Here is a 23,034-nt window from a genome sequence, read left to right on the forward strand (position 1 = left end):
CCCGTACGGATGGGCAAATACTTCTTTGGGACGGCGTCTACGCGATTTGACCGCCTTCAATCAGGCTATTTCCTTTAATTTTTATTTTAAATTTAATATTAGTAGATATGTAGCATTTGCAATTTTATGATTTAAATATATTAAATGAATAGGTTTCTTTTGTGCTATAATGGATTTCTTTTATGTTAAAATAGAAATTATTTTGATGCCGAATAATATATACATATATTATTCCCTTTAAAATTTTCTATTAATTGTAATTTTTAGATTTATTTGTTTATTTAGATAATATATTGCTAACGGTGCTAGCTCTGGGGAATTACCATTCACCAGAATAATTGGGAGCTTTTATGCGACACTTAATTAAAAATTTTATGGATGGTTAATAAAATGAGGTTCTTAGGCAATTCCAAGGCGAACCGGACAAGTAGAAGACTTGATCACCACACACTGCTTAGCTCATCCCTAAAGAACAAGAAACATGTCTGCACAGTTCCAACTTACTGTTTGGCAGTCCCATATTAGATGTTATATCCCAATAACCACCCTAGCTACTAAAGTCTTTAGTTGGTATCATAGCTCCTTCTTGGCCTATTATATCAACTGTTGCATGGAATAGTTGTATTGAAGTATCATAAAGGTTGTCTATGGTGAATGTTAATGCATATCGATGTGATTTTCAATATGCACCTGATTGTTGCAGCATTTAGGCGACATGAAGGTCTCATTTGGAATGCAGGAAGAATTTTTTCTTATTAAAATATTTTTTTGAAAAGATAATCTTTGAAAATATAATGTCTAAAAAATTAGTTTTGGCATGTTTGATTGATCATAGAAAAGTGGCATATTTCAAAGTGGATTATATTTATTGAATATTTACTTTCTTACAATACTGTATGAAATGCCTATTATACCCTTAATAAAGGAAAAGACCTTATATATGGACTTTGATGGCTTAAGGATATTTTTGATTAAAAAAAGGTTCCAATTCTCAACAGGTGGGAAATTAGTTTTTCCATGTCTTCTATGAGTTTTTCTTTTCCATTAAACATGAAAATTTTATTTTTATAGGAATATTACTTTTTCATCTCTCTTCTTTGAAACTCCAACCAAACAAGATGCTTTTTTTTTGTTTTCATGTTGACCATACTTTTTTCTTTCTTTTCTTGCAAACCAAGCGAGTCCGCATAAATTTCCTACAACGGGAGTTCTAGGGATCTTGAACTCAAAGGAGGATATTTCCTATGATGGAAAAAATCAAGACTTTATTCATTTATGCATTTAACTTTTCAAAGGAAATTACAAAAATAGATCAGCCATTTACATTCCCGTCTAAACCTTCACCCAATCAAACCACATAATCAAAGGAAAGCTGCAAGTCAATCTAACTAAGAATCATCTTGGATCAAATTCATCAATCCAGGTTAAACATTGTAGGGCTAGCAAGAAACCCTCCATCAACTACCAAGTCATGCCCCGATGACGCTGACTCTTCCAATAACAAGAAGAGCACAACCTTGGTGATGTCAGCTGACCTTAATTACCATGCCCTTTAAATTGCTAATGGAAGAAGTCAGATAGTTGATTTCATTGGAGCCCAAGCCTTTGTGGGTGAGCCTAGGCGCAATTCTAACAATCCGAAACCTCATCTAAAAAGCTAGCAAACAGATGTTACTTCAGTTTTTTGATCCTGTATAAATATTCAAAATCTATCTAATACATAGCTGATGCCTAATTAAACATACGCTCGTAGAGGTCATCAGTCATCACATATGAACCTTACAAGTTTTATTTGACTTGAGGCTTACAACAGTTGGACCACACAATTAATGGATCGATGTAGCCTTCCTCCAGAAAACGCCCACTATTGGTAAAGGTTTTTTCATGGTAAGAGTGACATAAAGCCTCCATAGGCGAAGGTGAAATTTGATCCCATGTCTCTTGATGCATCACCCACCAAGAGACTCACCAGGAGGCTCATCGCCTGCTTCAGGTGCCTTCTATCAGCCAAGTGGAGAAGGAAATATTACAGTAATCCGTCACCTTGTTATATCCAGAGTTGATGCCAGGATTTGTCGAGTACCACCCCATCATGCATTAGGAGCAGCCATCCAAGAGAGACGAGGAGCGCTCAGGCGCCACCTTTGAGCAGCAGACTATTACTCCCAAATTTGCCTGCTCCATTGGAGTGCTCGATCCCATCATCAAGCAGGAATACGTTATCTCGATCCTCAAGGCCTGCATGCCGATGGTTAGCACCATGATAGATTAACGTGGAAAGGAACTGGCATTGCATCTCGAGCAATAACGTTATATATGAAGCATGATGTTATTCCTCAAAATATTATGCATAATGTTAATATTGTATTAGATTATGCATACTATTTTTCAGCAATAATATTATTAAAGTACATGATGAATAACATAATGTCATCTTCAGAGCCAACCTAAATTTTCTTGCAGGTTAAATATGCTCTGAAGTCTATGTCATGCATTAAAATTAAAAAAAAAAGAGAACCTTTAAAGTAAAAGAATCTAGAGATCTATTACCCTGCTTGTCTCCGCGGTTTGACAAACACCATTGTCAAGGGCCTATCGAACAACCCTTGTCCCATTAGTTGTTTTGACATCCTTGATCTGACCTCACTCAGCCCCTGATGGGAGAAGGCAGCGAGACCCCTTCTGAGTCGGAGAAGGTGGAGGGGTCTTTCTAATTGAGCCTCGCCAATATCCAGCACTCGATATTGGTCGTGGCTTCCCAGGTTATTTGCTGTATCCATGGCTGAGCCGCCTTCCCATCTGATCACAACACTTCGCTCGCCTTTTCTTGAATTCACCATGGCAGAAGAATTTGGCTTCTTCTATGGCTCAAGTGAATAAAAGGCTATTTCTGCTAGATTTGGATGGCGGTTGTGGCTTGGAAGGAGATACAATAAAAGGGAGCCTTTTGTAGGGCTTGGCAACCATGAATCCATTGTACCGAATCCGGTTGGAAATTCGGATTCCAAATCTGGAAGATCGCACGGGAGGATATAAAATGCAATTAATAAAAGCTCTTCCAACATAGTAGAATATATATATGGCAATTTCACAATGACATTAGGATCGCGAACCAAATCTTTCAAGATGTTGGTTAGATCGATAGTCTTACCATAATGAACACAAATATCAAATCCATCCTAATCATAGTATACTATACCATACTAAATAGAATAATAAAAGATATAAAGCGTACGACATCAGTATATGATATAGAAGATGTACCGATACTCAGTATGTCGAATCAGCTTTCATACCGGATAGATTTAGCTAAATCAGTAAAATAAAGTTACCTGAAAAATTGTCAGATGATATTTACATTTGCCAAGGTATTATTCGTAAATCAGCTTCCGTGATACCTATTAGACGGTTTAGATTCCCGCTGCTAGTTTAAATTTCTTCAGGCATTCCTGCAAATAACCCCCCTTCAAAGTCAATACACTAGTTAAATGCACGTGCTCTGCACGTGATCGTTAAGGCGGCGAAAAGAGATTACTCTCCAGTTATATGGATGATGCTCGCTTCGAAGCCGAACCCTAAATTCCGTCGAGCTTGCTCCCTGTCTCCGCCTCTCCTCCGCGCGATTGTCGGCCATGGCGGATCCACCGCCCTCCGTCACCATCTCCGACGCCGTCCACCAGATACAGATCGCCCTCTTCGACGGCGCTGCTTCCTCTGAAGGCCAGCTCTTCGCTGCCGGCGCCCTCCTCTCTCGGTCCGACTACGAGGACGTCGTCGTTGAGCGCTCCATCGCCGACCACTGCGGCTATCCCCTCTGCCCGAATCCACTTCCCCAAGATGTCCCCCGGAAGAGCCGGTATCGCATCTCTCTCCGCGAGCACAAGGTCTACGACCTCGAGGAGACCTACAAGTACTGCTCCCCCGCCTGCGTCATCGCGAGCCGGGCCTTCGCCGGGAGCCTCAGCAGCGAGAGGTGCTCCGATTTGAGCGCGTCCAAGGTCGAGAAGATTTTGGAATTGTTTCACCGGGGGGCGTCATCGGAGGAAGCTTTAGAGAAAGATGGGGATTTGGGACTCTCCAAGTTGACGATTCGGGAGAAGGCGGATGCCGGTGCGGGTGAGGTGTCGTTGGACGAGTGGATGGGTCCTTCCGGTGCCATCGAGGGCTATGTTCCCCAGCATGATCGTGACAAAGGTGAAAAACTCAGTCGTCCATGGTTATTTCTTCCTTTGATTCGGTTCTTGCATAAAATCAAAGGTTTAGGTATTGGTGGTTTCGAAAAGGAAGGATCTTTGCTAAAGATACTAATGATTGCATTAGAGATACAAGGGAAAAATCTCGTCTTGTTGAGAGGAAAAAAGAAAACAACTCATCTTGATGCGAGAATCTGGTCTTCAACTGAGTAAAATGAATTAAATTGATATTTATTTGCTACGATTCATATGAGCTTTTTTCATTGCGGGTTTGCTCTGTGAACACAGGAGTGAACTTGCATTCTGTATCGCAGGATTGAAGGTTGCAGCCAAACAGAAACTGTCAAAAAGCGCCGAGGATGCTGGACAGGGCGAGCTGGATTTTACAAGTACCATAATTGTTAGAGATAAGCTTGATGGGTTTTCTCCTTCTTCAGTTTGTACGCAAGATGTTTCAGAGGCAATAATAAAGAAGTTGGAAGACGTGGTTCTGTTAGAAAAGAAGACGAAAACAACTAAAACATCATCAAAATCTTTGAAGCCTAAACCCACAAGTAAGGTAGACGAAAGCAAGAATAATCAAGTGGATTTTAGGAGTGTCATAGTCATGGGAGATGATGCTCAGGCATCCTGTGTGTCAACTCAAAATCATTCAGAACAGTTCAATTTTACAAGTCCTATGATCATTGACCAGGCTCCAAAGATGTCCTCCGTTACAGCACAAAATCGTCCAGAACAGTTAGACAATAATTTGAATAATGAGGTTCACTTGGAAAATGAGATAGAATACCTGGAAACTGCACAAAAAGAGCTGAAATATAGAGTTAAGTTGGAAAAGGAGGAGGAGACTGCATTAAAATCTTCCTTGAAGGCTTCAGGGTCCAAGGTTGGAAGGCGAACTGTCAAGTGGGCTGATGAGGAAAAAGACAAGGCTCTAGAAGAAAGAAAGGATGGCCCTGAAAGCAATATAAGCACTGGAGCTTCACATGAAGATGATGACGACAGTTCCTTAAGGCTTGCATCAGCTGAGGCTTGTGCAGCTGCACTGACACAGGCAGCAGAGTCTGTTGCTTCAGGCTTGTCTGAAACTGGAGATGCAGGTAAATTATACACGAGGGTCTAAGCATGTAGTGTTTTCAATAGGTTAATTTTATGATTTTGTCTTGAAACATGAATAAAAAAAGGTTTGCTATTTAATAATTTGCTGTTTGTTTTATCTTTTGTCACAGTTTCTGAAACAGAAATTGTTATCTTGCCACAACCACAATATGCAAAAGAGGGGGATGCTGAGGAAGATGAGGACACGTTTGACTTTGATAGGGGATTTGTGCAGTGGCCTAAGAAGACTGTGCTTTTGGACACTGACATGTTTGAGGTTGAGGACTCATGGCATGATACACCACCAGAGAGTTTCAGTTTAACTGTATGTTTTTCATTTTGCTGTGGTAGTTATTTTGTTTCTTTTTAATTAATTTCTCATGTATGCAGTTGCATAACTTTGTGTTCCTTTCTTCAGTTATCATCTTTTGCAACAATGTGGATGGCACTTTTTGGATGGATAACATGCTCTTCTTTGGCTTACATATACGGGCAAAATGAAAGTTCACAGGATGATTTTTTGTTGGTCAATGGGAAAGAATACCCCCGCAAGACAGTCTTGGGAGATGGCAAGTCATTAGAAATTAGACAGACTATAGATGGATTTGTTTGCCGTGCCTTGCCAAGCTTTGTTATGGATCTCAAGTTGCCAACACCTGTTTCAACTTTGGAGAAATTTGTGGTATGAACTAAGATTTCTAAGAGACTAGTGCCAGAATATCTCTTTCCAAATAATAATTACTTGTAGCTTTTTGTAAGTCTTTTGACGTGCTCATATATCAGTTGTATTTGGTACTTGAGATACTCTTTGATTATTGTCTATTACTAGCACCAGATGTATGAAATGCATGTTTGAGAGAAAAACAAATAACTGTAAAATTTTAAATTACATTATCTATAAATTATAAAAAACTATAAAATTTGAATAACTGAAGTAAAAAAAAATATGATTATAATGAGAGAGACTTAATAGACAAATATTACCAGATGCGGATAGAAGATTATAAATTGAATACCTCAAGCAATTGAAAAAATAAAGTTTTTATATCTTAATTGATCTTGAACAGTTTGATTGGTTTGTGATTAGTGAGAAATAAGTGAATCAAGTAATTAAGGTGGGCAAAATGGGAGAATGTTATGGCATTTAACTATCTCTAAATTATGAGAAGGGAGTTTTGTATTTGAGAATATTTTTGGTGGAATTCCATCCAATAACCTTTCTATCCAAAATGCCCTTATAAATTTTTTAAAACTATCAGGCTTTCCCCAATCAAACCTTTGCAAAGATGAAATCCACGAATCAAAAAAGACATTCCTTTTTTTTGATAATAAATGAGGTAAATATTAATTCTGTTACAGTCTTGCCTCCATTTTACTTTTCTACTTTAACCATTTGATATATTCATTCTCTCCAATCACAAACCAATTAAACAATTCAAGATCAATTAATATTTAAATTTTAAACTTTGGTTAATAAACTTTTCAGTCGAATCTTCGGCCACATATGTTAATATTTCCCTCTTAAATCTTCCTCTCTCATAATAATCCATTTTTTAAAAATTATTAGGCCTTCAAATAATATCATTTCTTATAGTTTGTATTTGACAAAGTTTAGAATTTTATATTTATATTCTTGCTTGAATGCGCATTGCCTGTGGCAGGTTCCTGTTTCATCAAAGAAGGAAGGCATATGGTGATTGGCCAGATTTTTCTTTTTGTTAAGCTTCAACTTAAGACACTGACTATTTTTTTAAGAGCATTGTAATTGGAAAATTTACAGATAGGTTCTATGCGAATATATCCTCAGACTCAAAACTCTCTCTCTCTCTCTCTCAGTATAGATGGTCTATTATGATTCATTTGGAATATTTGGTCCCTGCCACTTGTGTGAATTTCTTTAGGGCCCAGCCTATCTCTTCTTTCTCTTGGTCAGTAAAATATTTTACATGGATACTTTTGTTTCCAGGGGCAGTTGCTGGATACAATGTCATTTGTAGATACACTGCCTTCCTTCAGAATAAGGCAATGGCGGGTGATTGTTCTTTTGTTTCTTGATGCCCTTTCTGTGCATAGACTTCCTTCTCTTGCCCCACATATGACAAACAAGAATATGCTACTACACAAGGTGAATCATCAACTCTCTTGTTCCTGTTCTTTTAGTTAGTTGGATTTTAGCATTTGAAAGTTTCCTTTTTTTCTAAAAGAATAACTTCTAAGCGTGCCACTCTGCTTTAGCTGGTTAATCATGTATCTGTTTTCTGGATGATGCAATTTTTTCTTGTTTTGTAAAACAGTACCAGAAAAGGCTGAAACCGAAAGTATAAGGTGGTCTTCTATACATATTTGTACATCATATTATATAACGATATTGTTCTCAAATATTAATGAAGATTACTTCTTTCATAGGAGTATGGAAAAAAAAAATTGTGGTAAGAAAGGTTGACAACGACTGATCTTATCTTCGGACCTGCAATACTTCATTAGGAGGCTGATTTTGCATGTGTTTGTGCTTAGTGCTTAACTGCTTACAATGTAAGAGAAAGAGGATGCCAAGAATAATAGTTGACAACGACTTGTTCTTATTTTGGACCTGTTATATATCATTAGGAAGAGGCTGATTTTGCATAAGTGTTTGTGCTTAGTGCTTAACTGCTTATAATGTGATAAGAATAGACGATGGCAAGAATAATATGCTTCCTTTTGAGTCAATATTTTTTTTAAAGTTTTTTCTCAACCTCTATATCTTAGCAATTGTGCAAATTGCTTATACAATTTTAATTTTCTTTGTCAATATTTCTTTAGATGGCTAATTGTCAACCTTTTTTTAGTACCAAACTAGAATTTGCTGGTGATATGGATGAGATTAACAAGTTTGAGAATTTTATTGTAAGAAAACAAGAAAATCCTTTAGACAATATGTGCAATCCTATGGAAAGGGAAGCAGTTTTACTTGTAGCAAAATGAAGGAGATATATTGACAAATGGCTATTGTGGAGATGGTAGAAACAGTTGTGTTGTAACTATTTGGTGGAATACTATAATCTACAACTGCCAGGAAAAATTGCTGGAAAAGAAAAGTGAGGGGAAAATGCGAAAAAAAGTTTCAAGTTCCATGGATGAAGTTCAACTTAGAGATAATTAAATTTTGTAAGGAAATTTCTCTATAATATAAAAATTTATAAGTGTTCTGGCAATGGATTCGGAGTGACTGTGTGTATATATATTGCCCTGAATATTGTTATAGATAATATCGCCGGTAGATGCATATGTATGTCTTTTGGAATTGCTGAAAAGGATTTGTTTCCAGAAAAAAAATTGCATTGTTCAGATTCAAAGGTAGAAAATATGACCATTTGCATTCTCTGAACGATGATGGTACCAACAGAAGTTTCACCAATAATAACGGTGATCCGACAAAACTCTCAGTTGTTGCATAAATCAGATTGTTCCCAGGCTGGCTTGGTTCATATCTGGTCTTCTTAGCATGTAGAGTATCTGCTTTGACTTCTGCTTGCTGGTTTGTGAGGGATCTGATATTCTGATGTGACAGGATACTTGTCTTAGATTTAACTAGTTTATTTGTGGTGGGTAAGCTGAGTTTGTTGGTTTAGACCCCTTAAGTGAAACTCCTGGGAGGGTTATTAATCATTTCTATTTGCAGTTGGAGAGAAATGAAGGTTTCAAATAGAAAAACAATAGTAAGATGGGAAATGGTCAATTGGAGCTCTAGAATTTGTTTCTTGTAACGATCGTATAGGCCTGTTATTAACTTTATCCGATGATCAATGGGGCAGTGGTCACAGTAGTTGGCTTCCTACTCCCATAAGTTACTGGCTGCGCAATTGAAATTCTTTTGAGTGTATGTAGTTCAAGGTGGGACTAACTCTGATGACCACTTTATGGTGACCTTATGTGAGTTGTATGTGGTTTGGCCTGCTAGTGGGATAGATTGCTCGATCTGTGGTCTGCTTGGATGTAAACAATAATACTGTCATGGGCCTAATTTTTCAATAATATGCATGCTTAGCAGTATAGTGAAATTAGTGCATCTTGCTACAGAAATGATATATTACTTGTCATGTAATTTTGCATACAATACTTGTTAACTGTTTGGAGGCATATTTGCTCTGATTGTTTGGGCACCTGTTTTCCTTGAAATTCCTTTAATTATGAAAAGAGTTGTTGTGGCAATGGACTCATGTAGCTCTTGCAAATAAGTTTCCGAAGCTTCATTAATTAAATGCCAATCATCTTGTCCTACATGTTATTTAAAGTGATGTTATTTGTTGAAGCATTTTACCTATTTTAACGATTTAAGCATTCCACCCACATATGTGAAAAATTATTCTTTTTCTTTTGAGGTTTGTATTTGTATCTGGCTGATGTCTTAACTTCCTATTTTGGGTCAGATCTGAAATTTGGTTGCCTTTCATATTTTAAACTTGTGGCCTTGTTGCAGAGGTAAAATGAATTCCGAGTGCAATATCAATTTGTAGTTCCCCCACTTGATCAAGATTCTGATACAACTGTATTTGTCTTTGCTGCATCAAAAGAACTGGCCGTTTTATCATGCTTGAAACTCTTTAGTCAATTTGCTTGTATAGGTAGATCAGTGATATCCTGATGACGGTTTTTCTCCCCCCTCATACAATTGTTTTGTCTTATTATGTGCTGTTAGCTGTCTGAAGCATCATTAATCCCTTAGTCAAATCTTAATGGCCAAACATTTTGCAGTCATGCTTATCTCTTCCATTTGTTTGTGATTTAGTTTTCAATTACAATTGTGTTTGTTTATGAGAGCTCCATTGGTAATTTTACATTCAAGATTTGTGTTTGATTAAGTTGCTAACGATCCTTTTTAAATTATAGGTGCTAAATCCTGCCCAGGTTAGTGCAGAGGAGTATGAATCCATGAGAGATCTAATAATCCCATTGAGCAGATTTCCTGAATTATCTATGCAAAGCGGTGGATAGCAGCACCATGCTGTGTTCACGCACCGGAGTAATTTTGCTGCAGCTTCATCAGCTGTTATAGAGGCTCGTTTTCAAATTTGGACTGCAGATTTTGTATCACTATTTTCAGAGGACCCTATGCGGTTATGTTTATATCTAATTTCTAGCCTTGATAAACAATTCATGTCGAGAACTTTGTTATCAGTACTCTCTGAATGAAGCTTTATGATAAAAAGGTATACGTCTACATTGCTCCTGACCGCAGGTTCACATTACAGTTGAAAACAAAGTCATGAAACCCCGATTTTTATGACCTGTTGCCTGCCTGTATTTGATGCGCCATTTTCCTCCTAAAAGAAGCAAGGTTCCAAAGCCTCCATCTTCTAATTGTCAGACCTGTCCAAGCTTCCATGAAGTCGATTGCCTGAAAATGTGGGAGTAGTCGAGATGCTAAAATGCTGTCCCATTATATATAAAAAACTTTGGTAAGGGTCTCGGCAATCTATCGAACCCATTCCTCGTTCAGATTTTCAAGTCAAATGTTCAAAATAAACTGTGATATCCCCATTCCTGCCAACCTCAAGGCATGACGAACCTAGCCCAACAAAAATTACCAGAGCCATTTCAGTAATTTCCCCAAGAAAAAAACTGCAGGTTAGAAATAATGCACGTAGGCCAACAAACACAAGCTTGTACCAATATACCATACAAATCAGCTCAAAACAATGAACCAAGAAGGTGCACCGATCCCAACTCATCCAGCCCAAAAATTATGTACACGGCCGATCGCCATCCCCACCCAAAAACAATACAACAAAAACCCTGCAAAACTGCTGGCTGCTCTGTGACCTCCCTGAAGCAGCCACAAATAAAAACATACGCTAATCTATCATTTTTCAACATCATCTCTACTTTACATACATGCAACTCCCTCCCCTCTCTCTCAACTGCCATTGTTTATGCTGCTTCTCAGTTTACAAAGGGCCTCCGCCGACAGGGTCTTGCAGCACTTCAACCTCGGTGCCTGCAGCTGGTGGTCCTCAGAGCCAGGTGATGGTGAAGAGCCCTGGTGCTCCGCAGAGAAGCAGACCACAATCACTGTGAGGTTGTCAAATGTGTCGAGCCTCACAGCTTCCGTGACAAGCTCCCTTGCACACCTCTCAGGGTCATCATGCCACCGCAGGCCACTCCGCACGATGTTCACTGCATGCTGGCTTGTCATCACATCCCATATTCCATCACAGCCGATGATTAGAAACTCATCATCTTCTGTCAACGTAGCTTGTCTAAACTCAGGTTCTGCAATAAGGGGCGAGGGAGAGCCTCTGGGCAATTTCATGTCCCAGTCCCCCAAGGCTCTAGAGACCGAGAGGACTCCATTGAGGTACCCGTCATCGATGTAGCCTCCCAATTCTTCAACCCTTTGGCGTTCGGCAGCAAAGATTGGTCTATGGTCTTGAGACAATTCCACTGCTTTGCCCTTCCGACATAGGACAGCTCGACAATCCCCAGCATTGGCTACCAGGAGCAGCCTGTATACAACAGAGCATAGAGATCAGGAAAGAAACTATATGACTTCTAAAATGGCTCAACCGATTATAATACAGAACATGGAGGACTTCAGTGAAGCGGTCAATTAACAGCAAAGAAGACAGAACATCACCATGTTGAGAGCAAACAACGATAGGAGAAATAGCAATGAAAGGAAAAGGGGAGAGGAGAAATGTAAATTGTTAACGCACCTTCCAAACAACAATACTGTAAGTGCAGTAGTCCCAGAGGAACTGCTAATGGTGCAGTCATCAGCCAAAGCAAGGTCTGCAAGGAGGAATGCCCTTCGAACAGAATTCTCCACCAAGTCCAAGAAAACCTTATCAGCTTCTGATGCTTGTGGGAAGCCGGCATCTTCAAAGATGAGCCTCATCGCATGCCTTTTGATGTAGGCTGCTGCGTCTGGGCCCCCATGACCATCAAATACCTAAGCAAGAAAATGTCAATTATTTAATTAGAGATAATAATTTAGTGTGAAAAGGTATAATTCAATATGAAGACAACATGATTGATGGACTAGTTACCCCATAGAAGGCATTGGGAGTCGGGAACCTAAGCAGAGATCCCAGGTGTGCTGAAAGATCATCAATACGGATGTGTTCATCCTCCATGTATCTTCGAGGTCCAATGTCCGCGAAACTACCAGATCGAATTCTTGGGACAAACTGAAGAGGTTCCACAGGTACACTTGGAATGGCATCCGACGCCCTCAAATCCTAAATAAAACATCAAATCGAACATGTACACCAGAATTTAACGCTCTTTCTGGGAAGGAATTAGGCTAAGAAACAAACAGAAATAGAATATCATTAAATCTAAAATTATTACATGTACAAGACTTAAGAACTACACAATTGGGATAAACCCCAGCACTAATAAATTTTCAGCAGAAAATGAACTAAATAGCCGCAGAAACAACTCAAGCCTCAAACAGTTGTCATACTGAAGTTACAGCAATTTTGATGTTTAAGATGTCAAATAAGGGAATCCAGATGAACATAGATCTATAGGTCTTGGTAACAAACATCATGCCCTTATTCAATCATCCCACAAGCTTTACAGACTTCATACCCTTTTAACATCATATGCAGAGAGATGCTAGATCTCTAATTTATAAAAAGAAGAAATAAAGAAATAAAAAACCTTAACAAACGCCCTTGTTTACACCCTGTAAAATCTTTGCAGATGGACACCAAGGAACCATTCAGACTTTTTTCCTTTCTGTTCCAAGGACAAAACGAAGCCCTGAAAAATCAATTTAACTATCCCACAGCGAAAATAAAACAGAATTCAGCACAACTGTTAAAACAAGTAATTATTCCCTCAATCATTTCAATAATTTTCTCTTGCACGATTAGAAATCATGAAAAGAATTATTCGTCTAAAACATAAAATAATATTTTTTCAAAGTAAAGCCAATGTAATTTCAACAGTGAGATTGAACAGCATATTTGTTGCCCTGTTAGCATCACACAAAGAGATTCAGGAAACGGGGCCTAATTTATAACCACGAAACATCCGATTAACGAACAACCAAAGCAAAAAAAAAAAAAAAATATTCCCTACTAAATGTTAATTAATATGCAAAACTAATAATAGAAAAATACAAAGCAATCAGTTTAAACCAAGTTACCACCTCACACAATCATCTCATCTTCTTCTTTTCAGAATCCATCATACTCAAAAAGAATTATAACCTCCCATTAAGGACCACCATTTCTATAATTCCAGTTCCATCTACATCATCCAAGGAGATAATAGGCATCCAATAATTATATTTCACAAAAATCATTCCTACATCACTTCATGGAGATCTAAGGAATCCAGATCAACAAAGAAAAGAAAAGGCACCCTAATTCCCCAAAAATTGACACAGCTGATCTGTATTCAAAACTTGCTAGATCTGGTCAACCATGCGATTCATCACCGCCAAGCCAAAAAAAAAAAAAAAAAGAATAGAAATTCGCAAGAAAATTACAACAAAAAACAGAAACTCACCAGCTCAGAGGCTGCGATATCCACCTCCGGCCGCCGCGCCACCTGAAGACACACCGGCGAGGGGGGCGGCGACGCCGCGGCGGCGGCGGCGGCGGCGGCTGAGATGTCAACTATCTCCTCGATCTCCTTGGTGATGCACCGGTACTGCACGTCCAGCACCGGGATGCTCTGATGGATAATCTCCGCTCCCGCTACCATCTCTTCTCCAATTCACCTTCCCAAAAACGGTACCAATCGAAACCCTCCCGAAGCGAAGAGACCGAAAATCTCCCCAAAATCCCTCCTTAACGCGATCCGATTCGTCGAACAGGAGAAAAAACAAAATTAGGGGCTTTTTCTAGGGTTTGTGGCGGATTTTTCTTTGACCTTTTTTTTTGCGTGTGCACTCGAATCCTATCGCATATGCTCTCGCGAAGCGGGCAAATTAAAAGAAAGGGAGTCCCTTTGATGGGAAATTTATAGGGGTGGCTCTGGGTTACGTCTCACCCGTGACCGCCCCGTGTGGGTCCCAGGGTTCGCGTGGTAGGACGCGGCCGCTCTCTTACACGCATGTGGCGCCGAGACGGACACGTGACGGTGCCTTGGACATAATGACTAAGAAGCCCTTAAATGCGAACTCGGGAGCGTGCCGAAGGATCCAGGTCAATCCTTTGTTAAATCCAAGCCGTATGATGCACAGCTTTTTACGGCTGGATCCGACGATCATAAGTCAGCCTTCCCGACGGGAACTTTTGGCCCGCTGACCATGGGACAGGGGTGGGATCGGGGTTTTTTGAGGAGGGGAAGGGTAAAATGGGAAGAGAAGGTTCGCCCGTTGGATAAGGATCCAGATCGGGGAATCCGCGTTCCCACTGGCATAGCGTCGTCGGTACGCATATTTCCTTATGGCGGTGAACGTGTAAGAGTTTTTGGTTTTCTTACGAAAGTGCCATTATAATTTGAATAATTTATAATAACTTTTTTATTAATAATTATTCTATTATTTGTACCTTTAGAAGGAATTTTTTATTTGCCATATGAATGCAAAGATTCATGATATTGTTATTAATGTGTTATAACTTAGAGTAAATATTAATAATATGAATATCATTATACACGACTATGATTAAATTTCATTTCATAATGTGCAGTTTGACCATTGAAATGGTTTATGTATTTCATTTATTATATCGTCATATTATATTTAAAAAATAATTTTAAAATAGAAAAAATATATCGCATGAGATCAACATTAATTATGCCGATTTTGACGATGAGATATTTTACAAGCTTGGCTTATGTAGAGTTCTAATAGATGTTGGTATTAATAATGTTCATATAAAGATTGTTACTTAAGTTCATCAATTAATTGAAAAAAGTGACTGTTCAAGATTTCTATTTGTTTCTGTTGCTAATTTAGTGGGAATTATAAGTTTTTTTATAGGATATGCACATGCACCGTGTTCTTTCTCACCATTAATGTTTGTTGTTGCCCCAAAATCTTACCCGACCTAGAGACACTTTAAGATTAGTGCTGGATTAGTTAAAGAAGATGCAGGTCGGTTTTGCAATATCAGATTAAATTTGGCTTAGTAGTTACTTAGATGAAGAGGTCTACAAAAAAGCCGACTGAAAACAAAGAAGCGACAACACCCGAAGGTAGTCAAATTTTGTTCAATTGAGACCCTCCAGTGCCTAAGTTAGGGAAAGATTTTGTAGAAACAATAGAGACTTGAGGAAATAATGAGAGAACATACTTGGAGGTCCTTCGGATATCCTTTATAGAGCAAGATAGATATCGATTACCTAAGAAGATGGGCATGCGTCTTAACCGCTTAGTGAACAACAACCACCCATGCTTCATGCATGTTGCAGAACTTAACTGTTCATATCGTACAGTAACTATTCCATGCATGGGACGAGCTGTAATTATCCCGCAACATACCTTATAAATGCATAGGGTCATGACCGTCCTTTTAATGGACTTGAACGGCCTTAAATGTGTTTTTGATTTAGTGATATGTAGCTCATAGCTGCTGGTCAGCTTACAGATCGACAGCTCAATCAGCTGCTCAGGCCGGCAACTCGGTCGATGCCGAGGCTAGCTCCTCGTCCGACTATCGAGGTCAACAATTCGTCCGACTACCGAGGTCGGTAGTAGTCTCAAGCTCACGAATATATGCCACATTATTTATCATTCTAAAGCTTCATGTAGGCTTATCAATATGACAAAGTGACTTTAGTTTGTATGTTGTAAATGCCATAGAATAGAAGTTACATATATTACCCTATCTTTTCTTCTTTGTTACCTTCTATGCATGATTCCTTTGCTTCACTAGTTGCGGTTTTTTCAGATTACAGAATCAACCATCTCAGCGACCCCCACCTGTTCTTTATTTCTCTCCTCAACTAAAACAAACCTACATCTGAGATACTAAATGGTATTCTAGAAGAATATCCATGTTCCATGCTGCCTCAGGAAAGGATATACTTTGCCGTATTAGTATATAATGAAACGTTTAGATACATGCGAGGTGCATTTAACGTAGACTTCGTAAATTTATTAACAAACTTTATATTGACCAAATTTCAGCAATAACTTTATGAAGCAACTTTGACTTGCATCCTGTTCACAAAGACTTAATGTATGCTTGAAAAAGTTTGTGGGTAATAGCCCATAGTTTGAAACAATGGCCTTGGAACTACTATAGGATAAGCTCAAAAGCAGCCGAAGTGGATCTAATGGGCGGTACATCGGATTGAATGCCTCCAGGAACCCAAAGGCTTTGGTGCTTCCGAAAGCAAAACTAGCGGTTCCCAAAGTTTTAGAAGAGCGGTTTTAGCGTCGAGAAATATAGCATATTTTAATTACCTTCGAACCGATCGAGAAAATAAATGTTAAATAGCCATGGGAAGGACAGGTTTGTTAGGACTTAGGATGGAGGGCGCCCTACGGCTATTCCATCGCATAAAACATGCCACCTTTCAAGTTCCATGTGTTATTTTTAATCCGTGGAGGGTAGGTGGCCCGTGCCTTGTGGGACATGCTAATCGGTTGCTTTCGAGGGATCAACTGATGATTTTAGCAAGCTCTTTTATAATTATAAGGAGAGAGATGACATGTTTTGTGTTGTTGATGTTATTTGGACAAGGTGACTGTGACTGTGTTAAACTAATCAAAGCTATGTCTTAAGGGGAAAAAAAGAACAGGAGTCTAATTAATTCTGCTGCCTTGACTTTGGTAGCAAGAGGATTACTATGATCGATTATGTTGGTTTTGCTATTTGTTTGGATGTAGATTATTAGCTCCCCCACAATTAATAGTAAAGAAAGTTTGCAGTAGTAGTTTAGAAGAGGATCTCAATAATCATGTCAGGAGCTTGATACAGGTAGAGACGCTTGGGGGAAATCAAAGACAAGATCTTACGGCAAGATAGAGTTTGATGCAATTTTGAAAAGCTAAAGAAACAATGGATAAGAGAAACGTGTCTTCCATTGAAGTTCATTTAAAAGTAGTTACAGACTCATTATCGCCGATAGGTCGTTATTGCAATATCAAGATAATTAATTCTTACCTACTTGTTTGATTTGGCGGCCATAACCAACTAGTTAAGGCACATCCTAACAACTCGATAATGGGCACCAACCTTCCTCTATATAACGAGAAAAAAATGGAGATCCTCATGTATGTTTTTCTCTACTCTCTTTTCAGAAATTTTCCTCACTCAAATCTTCCACAATTTTTCTAGAATCTAGCTAACTTAAATGTTAGGGAGTTTCCTGCCGGACAAACTCCAGCAAATGAACTTCATTGCCATAAGTAGAATCAATCGCCAGCTATCTTTCAATCTCGGAGCTTTGCTACTAATCTCAACACTTCATCTCGGTCAATTTCCATCCTCATATCACTAATTCGGATTCCAGGGGCAATAGCTTGCGTCTCATGTTGGTTCAAATTATCTGATGATCTTTTTGGGGGCCTACACAAATTAGAGTCTTCTCCACCGCAGGAATAGAATGTGCAGCTGATTTTAAGAGGGACAAATCTAATTTGCATCCACGTCATTCCAAAGTACTTCATGATGCAAGCCATTACAATTTGTGCCCATCCAATCTACCTAAACTAACTTATGGCCCTAAAGACTTGGCTGATGCTGTCGGTTTTGATATAAAAACAAAGTCCATTTAATTAGTTTCATTGCTTTTACATGACACTGACTTGTTAGCATGACCTAAAACCAACAATCACCACTCCAAGATGATCAAGAGCCTCCTTCATCCACATCCCATATGGAAGTCAAGGAAAAATGTTAATCAAACTCCTTGTCCCTAGCCATTGGTCCAAGTGTCCATTTTCCTGAAAAAAGTTGATGCTTCCACCAATCAAAGACCAACAAGTCTTCTTCCAAATGGACTGCCTTTTAGTCGTCAAATTGAGGGAGGACTAGTTTAGAAGAAGCTCTTTTGCTTTGGAGGGCATTCTTGTGGTTGTTGGCTTCCTCCTCTGCCTTCTATTGCCACCTTTTCAGGGCCCCATAATTGCCACTAACCGGAAAGTAGGCATTGCCACGCCTTCTATTGTTGGGATCCTTTTGCTTTATTTAAGGCCACGACCGAGCAAGAAGTAGGTGGAGATAATGGGGAAGGACTGGACGCAGCCAAGGCTCAACCCCTCTCCGACCTCTCGATCTTTCAAACATATAAATGCTAGTTTTTAATCAGAGTAGGTGGAGTTGGATGGATGAGGAGGTAATGGAGTTGCAGGTGCAAAAAGGAACAGGAAAGTTTGCATCCACAAAAGAAAAAAAAAAAAGAATCGGAAAGTTATCCTTAGTGCATTCTGAGAAACGGATGATCTGGCGCCGGCTCGTCTGCAAACCTTGGGTATAAGCAATGAAGTATATTACTAAATTGTCCTTTCTATTCTACCGTTACAATTTATCTTGGTTGAATTTGATTATCAGGAGTTACATTCACATCTAATCAATCAAAACCGTAAGTTCGAGTGCACGAACTTTCTACATTGGACTCATTTGATTTAAAGAGCTTTTTCTCACTTTTTTTTTTTCCTGAAAAGTTGATTTTTGGATGTATGATGCATGAAAAAGTGGTTTTTGTATGTTCGATTAACCAAAAAAATTATATAAAATATCTATTATACCCTTAAAAAAAGTAAAAGATCTTATCTGATTCTATAAAGTTTAAAGGTACTTTTAGCAAAAAAAAATTATTCCAATTTTCAGAAGGTAAAAATTAGACTTTTTCATATCCTACATAGATTTTTCTTTTTCTATAATATATGAAAATCTCATTTCATGGATAAACTATTTTCTTCTGTTTTTTTGTGATAAGATGGATAATTCATATAGATCTCAAATGATTATATCTAGCAGAATCAGAAACCAAAATGTCTCGAAAAGGGATGGGCACATTGTCGGTCTACACCACCACGCCAAAGTTGCCATAAAAGATGTAACCCAATTTGCCACTCTATTGGCCTCATGGCAGATATGAGTTGCTCAGAAGGATGTACACCCCCTAGCACATCACCAAATATCCCGGAGTAGAGGTGGACGGCCCCCATCTCCAGCCTGCTCCTGGACCTAGCTAATCACTATAGTTGAGTCCTCTTCCAGGTGAATGGAATCCACCTGTAGATAAACCTCGCATAAATGGTGCCTACCAAGGTTGCCCTCAGCTCAGCACCAGGCATGGTGACATCATAAATCCGACTCCCACAAGTAACAATGAGACAAGAATCTGGGCCTCTGATTACAAAGCTTGTGCCCCCTCTGCTACCATCAGCACTCACGCTACCATCGAAGGTAAGGGGCTCCTAGGAGATGAACCGCATCTCGGATGCTATGCAAGCTAAGGTGGGGTCTCGGGTGTCAACTATCAAGGTCTCTCCAACGACGTGTGAGTGAATGACTTCAACAGGCTTAGTGCAGGCCCTCTCCAAAGTGACTCTCAATGGCCGAGTACCATCCTCAAATATTCGGCCATTTCTGGCAAGCCAGATGTGGTAGGCGAAATATGCAATCTTGATGCCATGGCCTCTGGTGTAGGGTTTGCTCTTGCACCCTCTCAAATAGGAAAGGAAGGACTCAACTGAGACCCCAGCTTGGAGGAAAGCCAAGGGAGTCTGGATGACGCACCAAACCTGGCGTGCCCTCGAGCATTGGAACAAGACATGATCCACTGACTCCACTATCGTGTAAACATTGCAGTTTAGGAAAATTCTCATCCTCTGACCGCTCAGAACTCCTCTGGATGGCAATCGATCCCATGCCACTTTCCAAATGAACAACACCACCCTTGAGTGAACGCCCAGCTTCCAAATCCAAGCACCATCCAATCTCCGGTCAGGCTCACCTCTATAGATATTATACAAGTCCTTAGCTCTCACTCTCGGGCTGCAAGTGAAGTGCCACACCCTTACGTTTGTGGCATCAAACCTAGGGATAGGTAAGAATATAATCTGCTCCACAAGTCGCACTCCAAAGAGACGAGTGATGAGGTCAGTGTCCCATCTCCTCTATCAGTCACAGATTCGCATGTTCGGGCTCACCTCAACATCGACCATGGGGGGCCACTGCAGAAGAGGTAAGTCTGAAATCCAGGTATCCACCATCACATTCTTTGACCGCCCATCACCAATGGACCATCTGATATTCGCCATAACTGCAAAGGCACGAAAACAGATCTCCCTCAATATGAATGAGCTATTTCGACAAGCTCGAATACTAACAGATGACATCCACGAGCTATATTTGGCCCTCACCACAAAACTCCACAAGTAGTCAGGCTACAACAAGAACCTCGCAGCATACTTAGCCATTAGGGCCTCTTGTTTGGTCATCAAGGATTGCACTCCCAATCAACCATCACATAGGGGTTGGTAGATAGCTCCCTAGGCAACCAAATGAACTCTACCTGCTCCACCCCCTGTTTTCCACAAGAAGTTTATGAACAACTGCTCAAGGTTCACCAGAGAGGACTTTGGGAGGGCAGTATGAGACATAAGAAAGATAAAGATAGAAATGAGTACAAACCTCATTAATATCATCCTGCTCATCATGGATAGCACTAAAAACTGCCAGTCCTGCAACCGCTCCTAAACCTTTTGCTCAATGGCACCACAGTTCGCTCTTCGTAGCCTCCACTCAGAAACAGGGATCCCAAGGTAGTCCCAAGCCCCATCTTGCTTCCTAACTCTCAAGATAGTCCCATACTTTTTAAAAAAAACTCCAACTAAATATGAGATTTTTTTTGTTGTTGTTCTTTTTGTTGACTATACCTTCCCTCCTCACCTTCCCGCGAACCAAACAAATCCTTGCCATAACTTCAACCAAAACCCATGAAGTTGTTATCAGGGTACCAGCCGCCTATATTGAACAACCACTCTATCTTGTCACTGTTGAACATACTTATCTAAGAAATGGTCGCTGAAATGGTCGTACAAAGACAAGATTACATAATTTGACATTGTTTGTTTGTTTATAATATCATTTACATATAGGATATTCAAAATGCTGTTGCAACTTGTATTGTTCTCAGATTCATCAAACCATAATTTAACTGCTCATAATGTTCATGGCAGGAAGCCATCCTTACTATTACACTGGTCCAGCAATAATTCTTCAGGCCTCGTCGACATCGATCGTGTGCAGTGACGACCTCATCATTGGGCCAGTCCTTCACGAGCAGGGATGGCCCATTTATACCTGTACTAAATGCCGGAAAACCACCATCTTCTCACCCTGATCTGGTTCTAAATAATAGCCAAAAAGTTCCAATCATCAAAAGAAGCTATTCCATTTCCTTCTTGGATCCCATTTCGATAGGGCTTAAAAGGTGCATGGTTTCCCATCAAATATTCATTAAGAGAATGAATCACGTAAAACTCTCCCCATGCCGCATTGATGAATTAGCGTGGTGAGATGCCTCTAATTTGGTGTTTGGGCTAAATTTCTTATGGCCATTAAACAAATACATCTTATCCTATTTAAGGCCAGCTTCGTTGAAGAAGAGGTTTCTCATGGCAATGGAATTCGCTAGTAGAGAGCATCACATTTTGGTCCTATTGCCTTAGAATATTACGTGAAAGCCCATACCTTGGATAAGAGCCTATCTTAAGGCATTGGAGCCTAAAATGAAAGGACATGAATCTAGATCCAGAACAGAAGACTATTGAGGCTTATTTGTCATTCGTCACATTCTCATAATATTCAATAATAATGGTATTCCAGGCACGTATGATGCATGTATGTCAAGAAAAATTATTTATTTAAAACTATAAATATTTACGTCAAGGCTATTGATTTTTGTCTAAAAAAAAAATTAGTAGTTAAAATATGAAGAACCCTTGCAATAGTTTTAAAATTTTCATTTTTTTTTAGAAGTAACTAATTCAAGTAATTATATACAGCACAACTAAGGGAAGGAAAAAATAAAAATATACTGGAATATATATAGAATCTTTCCTTATTTTTCCATCATTTTCCATAAGAACAGAAGGAAGAAAAATGAGAATTTGACTCTTGAAATATGAGAGGAGAAAAATGTAAATAAAATATGAAAAAGCAACCAATAAAAAGTTGTTGATGGGAATTTGGAGGGGAATGACACAAGGATAGAAAAGGTGAAGAGCAACGGGTTGCTGTTGCGATATGGAAAAGGATCGATACATGATCCCTAGTCTAAAGTTGATCATAGGCTGAGCTTCGGCATAAAAATTATTAAATTTTATATAGGCTCAGCCCAAAGATTGATTAAAAATAAATAGGGTTTAGGCCCAACCCTTCATTAGCTCTAATTCCTACTATTCACTCTCATTCTCGAAGTCGAGACTTGGTGCCAAATATGGTCAGTATTGTATCATATCCACACCCCACTTAACTTTGTTCATACAGCTAATGAAATCAAAACTTGTTGATTTGTCTGGGATCTTACGGTGGTTATCAAGGGGGTTATGGGAAAAGAATTCTATACGAAATCTACACTTCAGAAATACCCATATCGATAGAAAATCTACTTATTATGTAATAAATTATTTAAAATAAAGTATTTATTCTGCTTAAGAATAATTTTGACGGATAGAAAATCTCTTCATGTACAAGCATGTTGATAGTCTGCACATATGCCATGTTGAATTATTTTTATTTTTCTCTTTTCTAGAAGTAAGAACACAGGAATTTTTATTTACTTGTTTTAATTTTTAAAATATAAAAATATTTGTTATTATTAATTATTTATAGAA

At 39.0% G+C, this 23,034-nt stretch overlaps 2 protein-coding genes and 1 long non-coding RNA gene across 5 annotated transcripts; 1 reads left to right on the plus strand and 2 right to left on the minus strand.

Moving 5' to 3' along the window:
- Positions 1–3,462: 3,462 nt before the first annotated feature.
- Positions 3,463–10,479, plus strand: LOC103701035 (RNA polymerase II subunit B1 CTD phosphatase RPAP2-like protein). Of its 2 annotated transcripts, XM_008782971.5 has the most exons (6): positions 3,463–4,194; positions 4,508–5,293; positions 5,423–5,616; positions 5,710–5,973; positions 7,258–7,416; positions 10,161–10,479. In XM_008782971.5, exons 1-6 carry the CDS (start codon positions 3,633–3,635, stop codon positions 10,263–10,265), a joined length of 2,070 nt encoding a protein of 689 aa, XP_008781193.4. In that variant the 5' UTR covers positions 3,463–3,632; the 3' UTR covers positions 10,266–10,479. The 2 variants fall into 2 exon arrangements, with proteins under 2 accessions (XP_008781193.4, XP_088558725.2); XM_088702599.2 differs by lacking the exons at positions 7,258–7,416; positions 10,161–10,479 and adding an exon at positions 6,953–7,136 and having other exon boundaries at positions 3,549–4,194.
- Positions 10,480–10,899: 420 nt separating this feature from the next.
- LOC103701034 (putative protein phosphatase 2C 2) lies at positions 10,900–14,371 on the minus strand. The gene is made up of 4 exons (XM_008782969.6): positions 13,794–14,371; positions 12,320–12,511; positions 11,987–12,222; positions 10,900–11,776 (listed from the first exon to the last, which is right to left on the minus strand). The coding sequence occupies exons 1-4, from the start codon at positions 13,989–13,991 to the stop codon at positions 11,188–11,190; spliced, it is 1,215 nt and encodes a 404-aa protein (XP_008781191.4). The 5' UTR covers positions 13,992–14,371; the 3' UTR covers positions 10,900–11,187.
- A 2,781-nt stretch (positions 14,372–17,152) lies between these two features.
- On the minus strand, positions 17,153–21,047 carry LOC148702632 (uncharacterized). Of its 2 annotated transcripts, XR_015967857.2 has the most exons (3): positions 20,828–21,047; positions 20,557–20,720; positions 17,153–20,456 (listed from the first exon to the last, which is right to left on the minus strand). It is a non-coding gene; the product is annotated as an uncharacterized LOC148702632 (long non-coding RNA). The 2 variants fall into 2 exon arrangements; XR_015967856.2 differs by having other exon boundaries at positions 17,153–20,720.
- Between the last annotated feature and the right edge of the window lie 1,987 nt (positions 21,048–23,034).

This window comes from Phoenix dactylifera, chromosome 8, assembly GCF_051530095.1.
Source record: "Phoenix dactylifera cultivar Ajwa chromosome 8, Ajwa_hap1_PhDact_Kaust_v1.1, whole genome shotgun sequence".
In the NCBI taxonomy this organism is placed as follows: Eukaryota; Viridiplantae; Streptophyta; class Magnoliopsida; order Arecales; family Arecaceae; genus Phoenix; species Phoenix dactylifera.

Bases quoted from the DNA above. Each gene is read 5' to 3' on its own strand.
- LOC103701034 (XM_008782969.6), bottom strand. From the start codon at position 13,991: ATGGTAGCGGGAGCGGAGATTATCCATCAGAGCATCCCGGTGCTGGAC. The intron at 12,223-12,319 runs GTAACTAGTCCA...TTTCTTGCTTAG, and splicing joins CTCCCAATGCCTTCTATGGG to GTATTTGATGGTCATGGGGG. The intron at 11,777-11,986 runs GTGCGTTAACAA...TGTTGTATACAG, and splicing joins ACAGTATTGTTGTTTGGAAG to GCTGCTCCTGGTAGCCAATG.
- LOC103701035 (XM_008782971.5), top strand. From the start codon at position 3,633: ATGGCGGATCCACCGCCCTCCGTCACCATCTCCGACGCCGTCCACCAG. The intron at 5,617-5,709 runs GTATGTTTTTCA...TCCTTTCTTCAG, and splicing joins CAGAGAGTTTCAGTTTAACT to TTATCATCTTTTGCAACAAT. The intron at 5,974-7,257 runs GTATGAACTAAG...TTTTGTTTCCAG, and splicing joins CAACTTTGGAGAAATTTGTG to GGGCAGTTGCTGGATACAAT.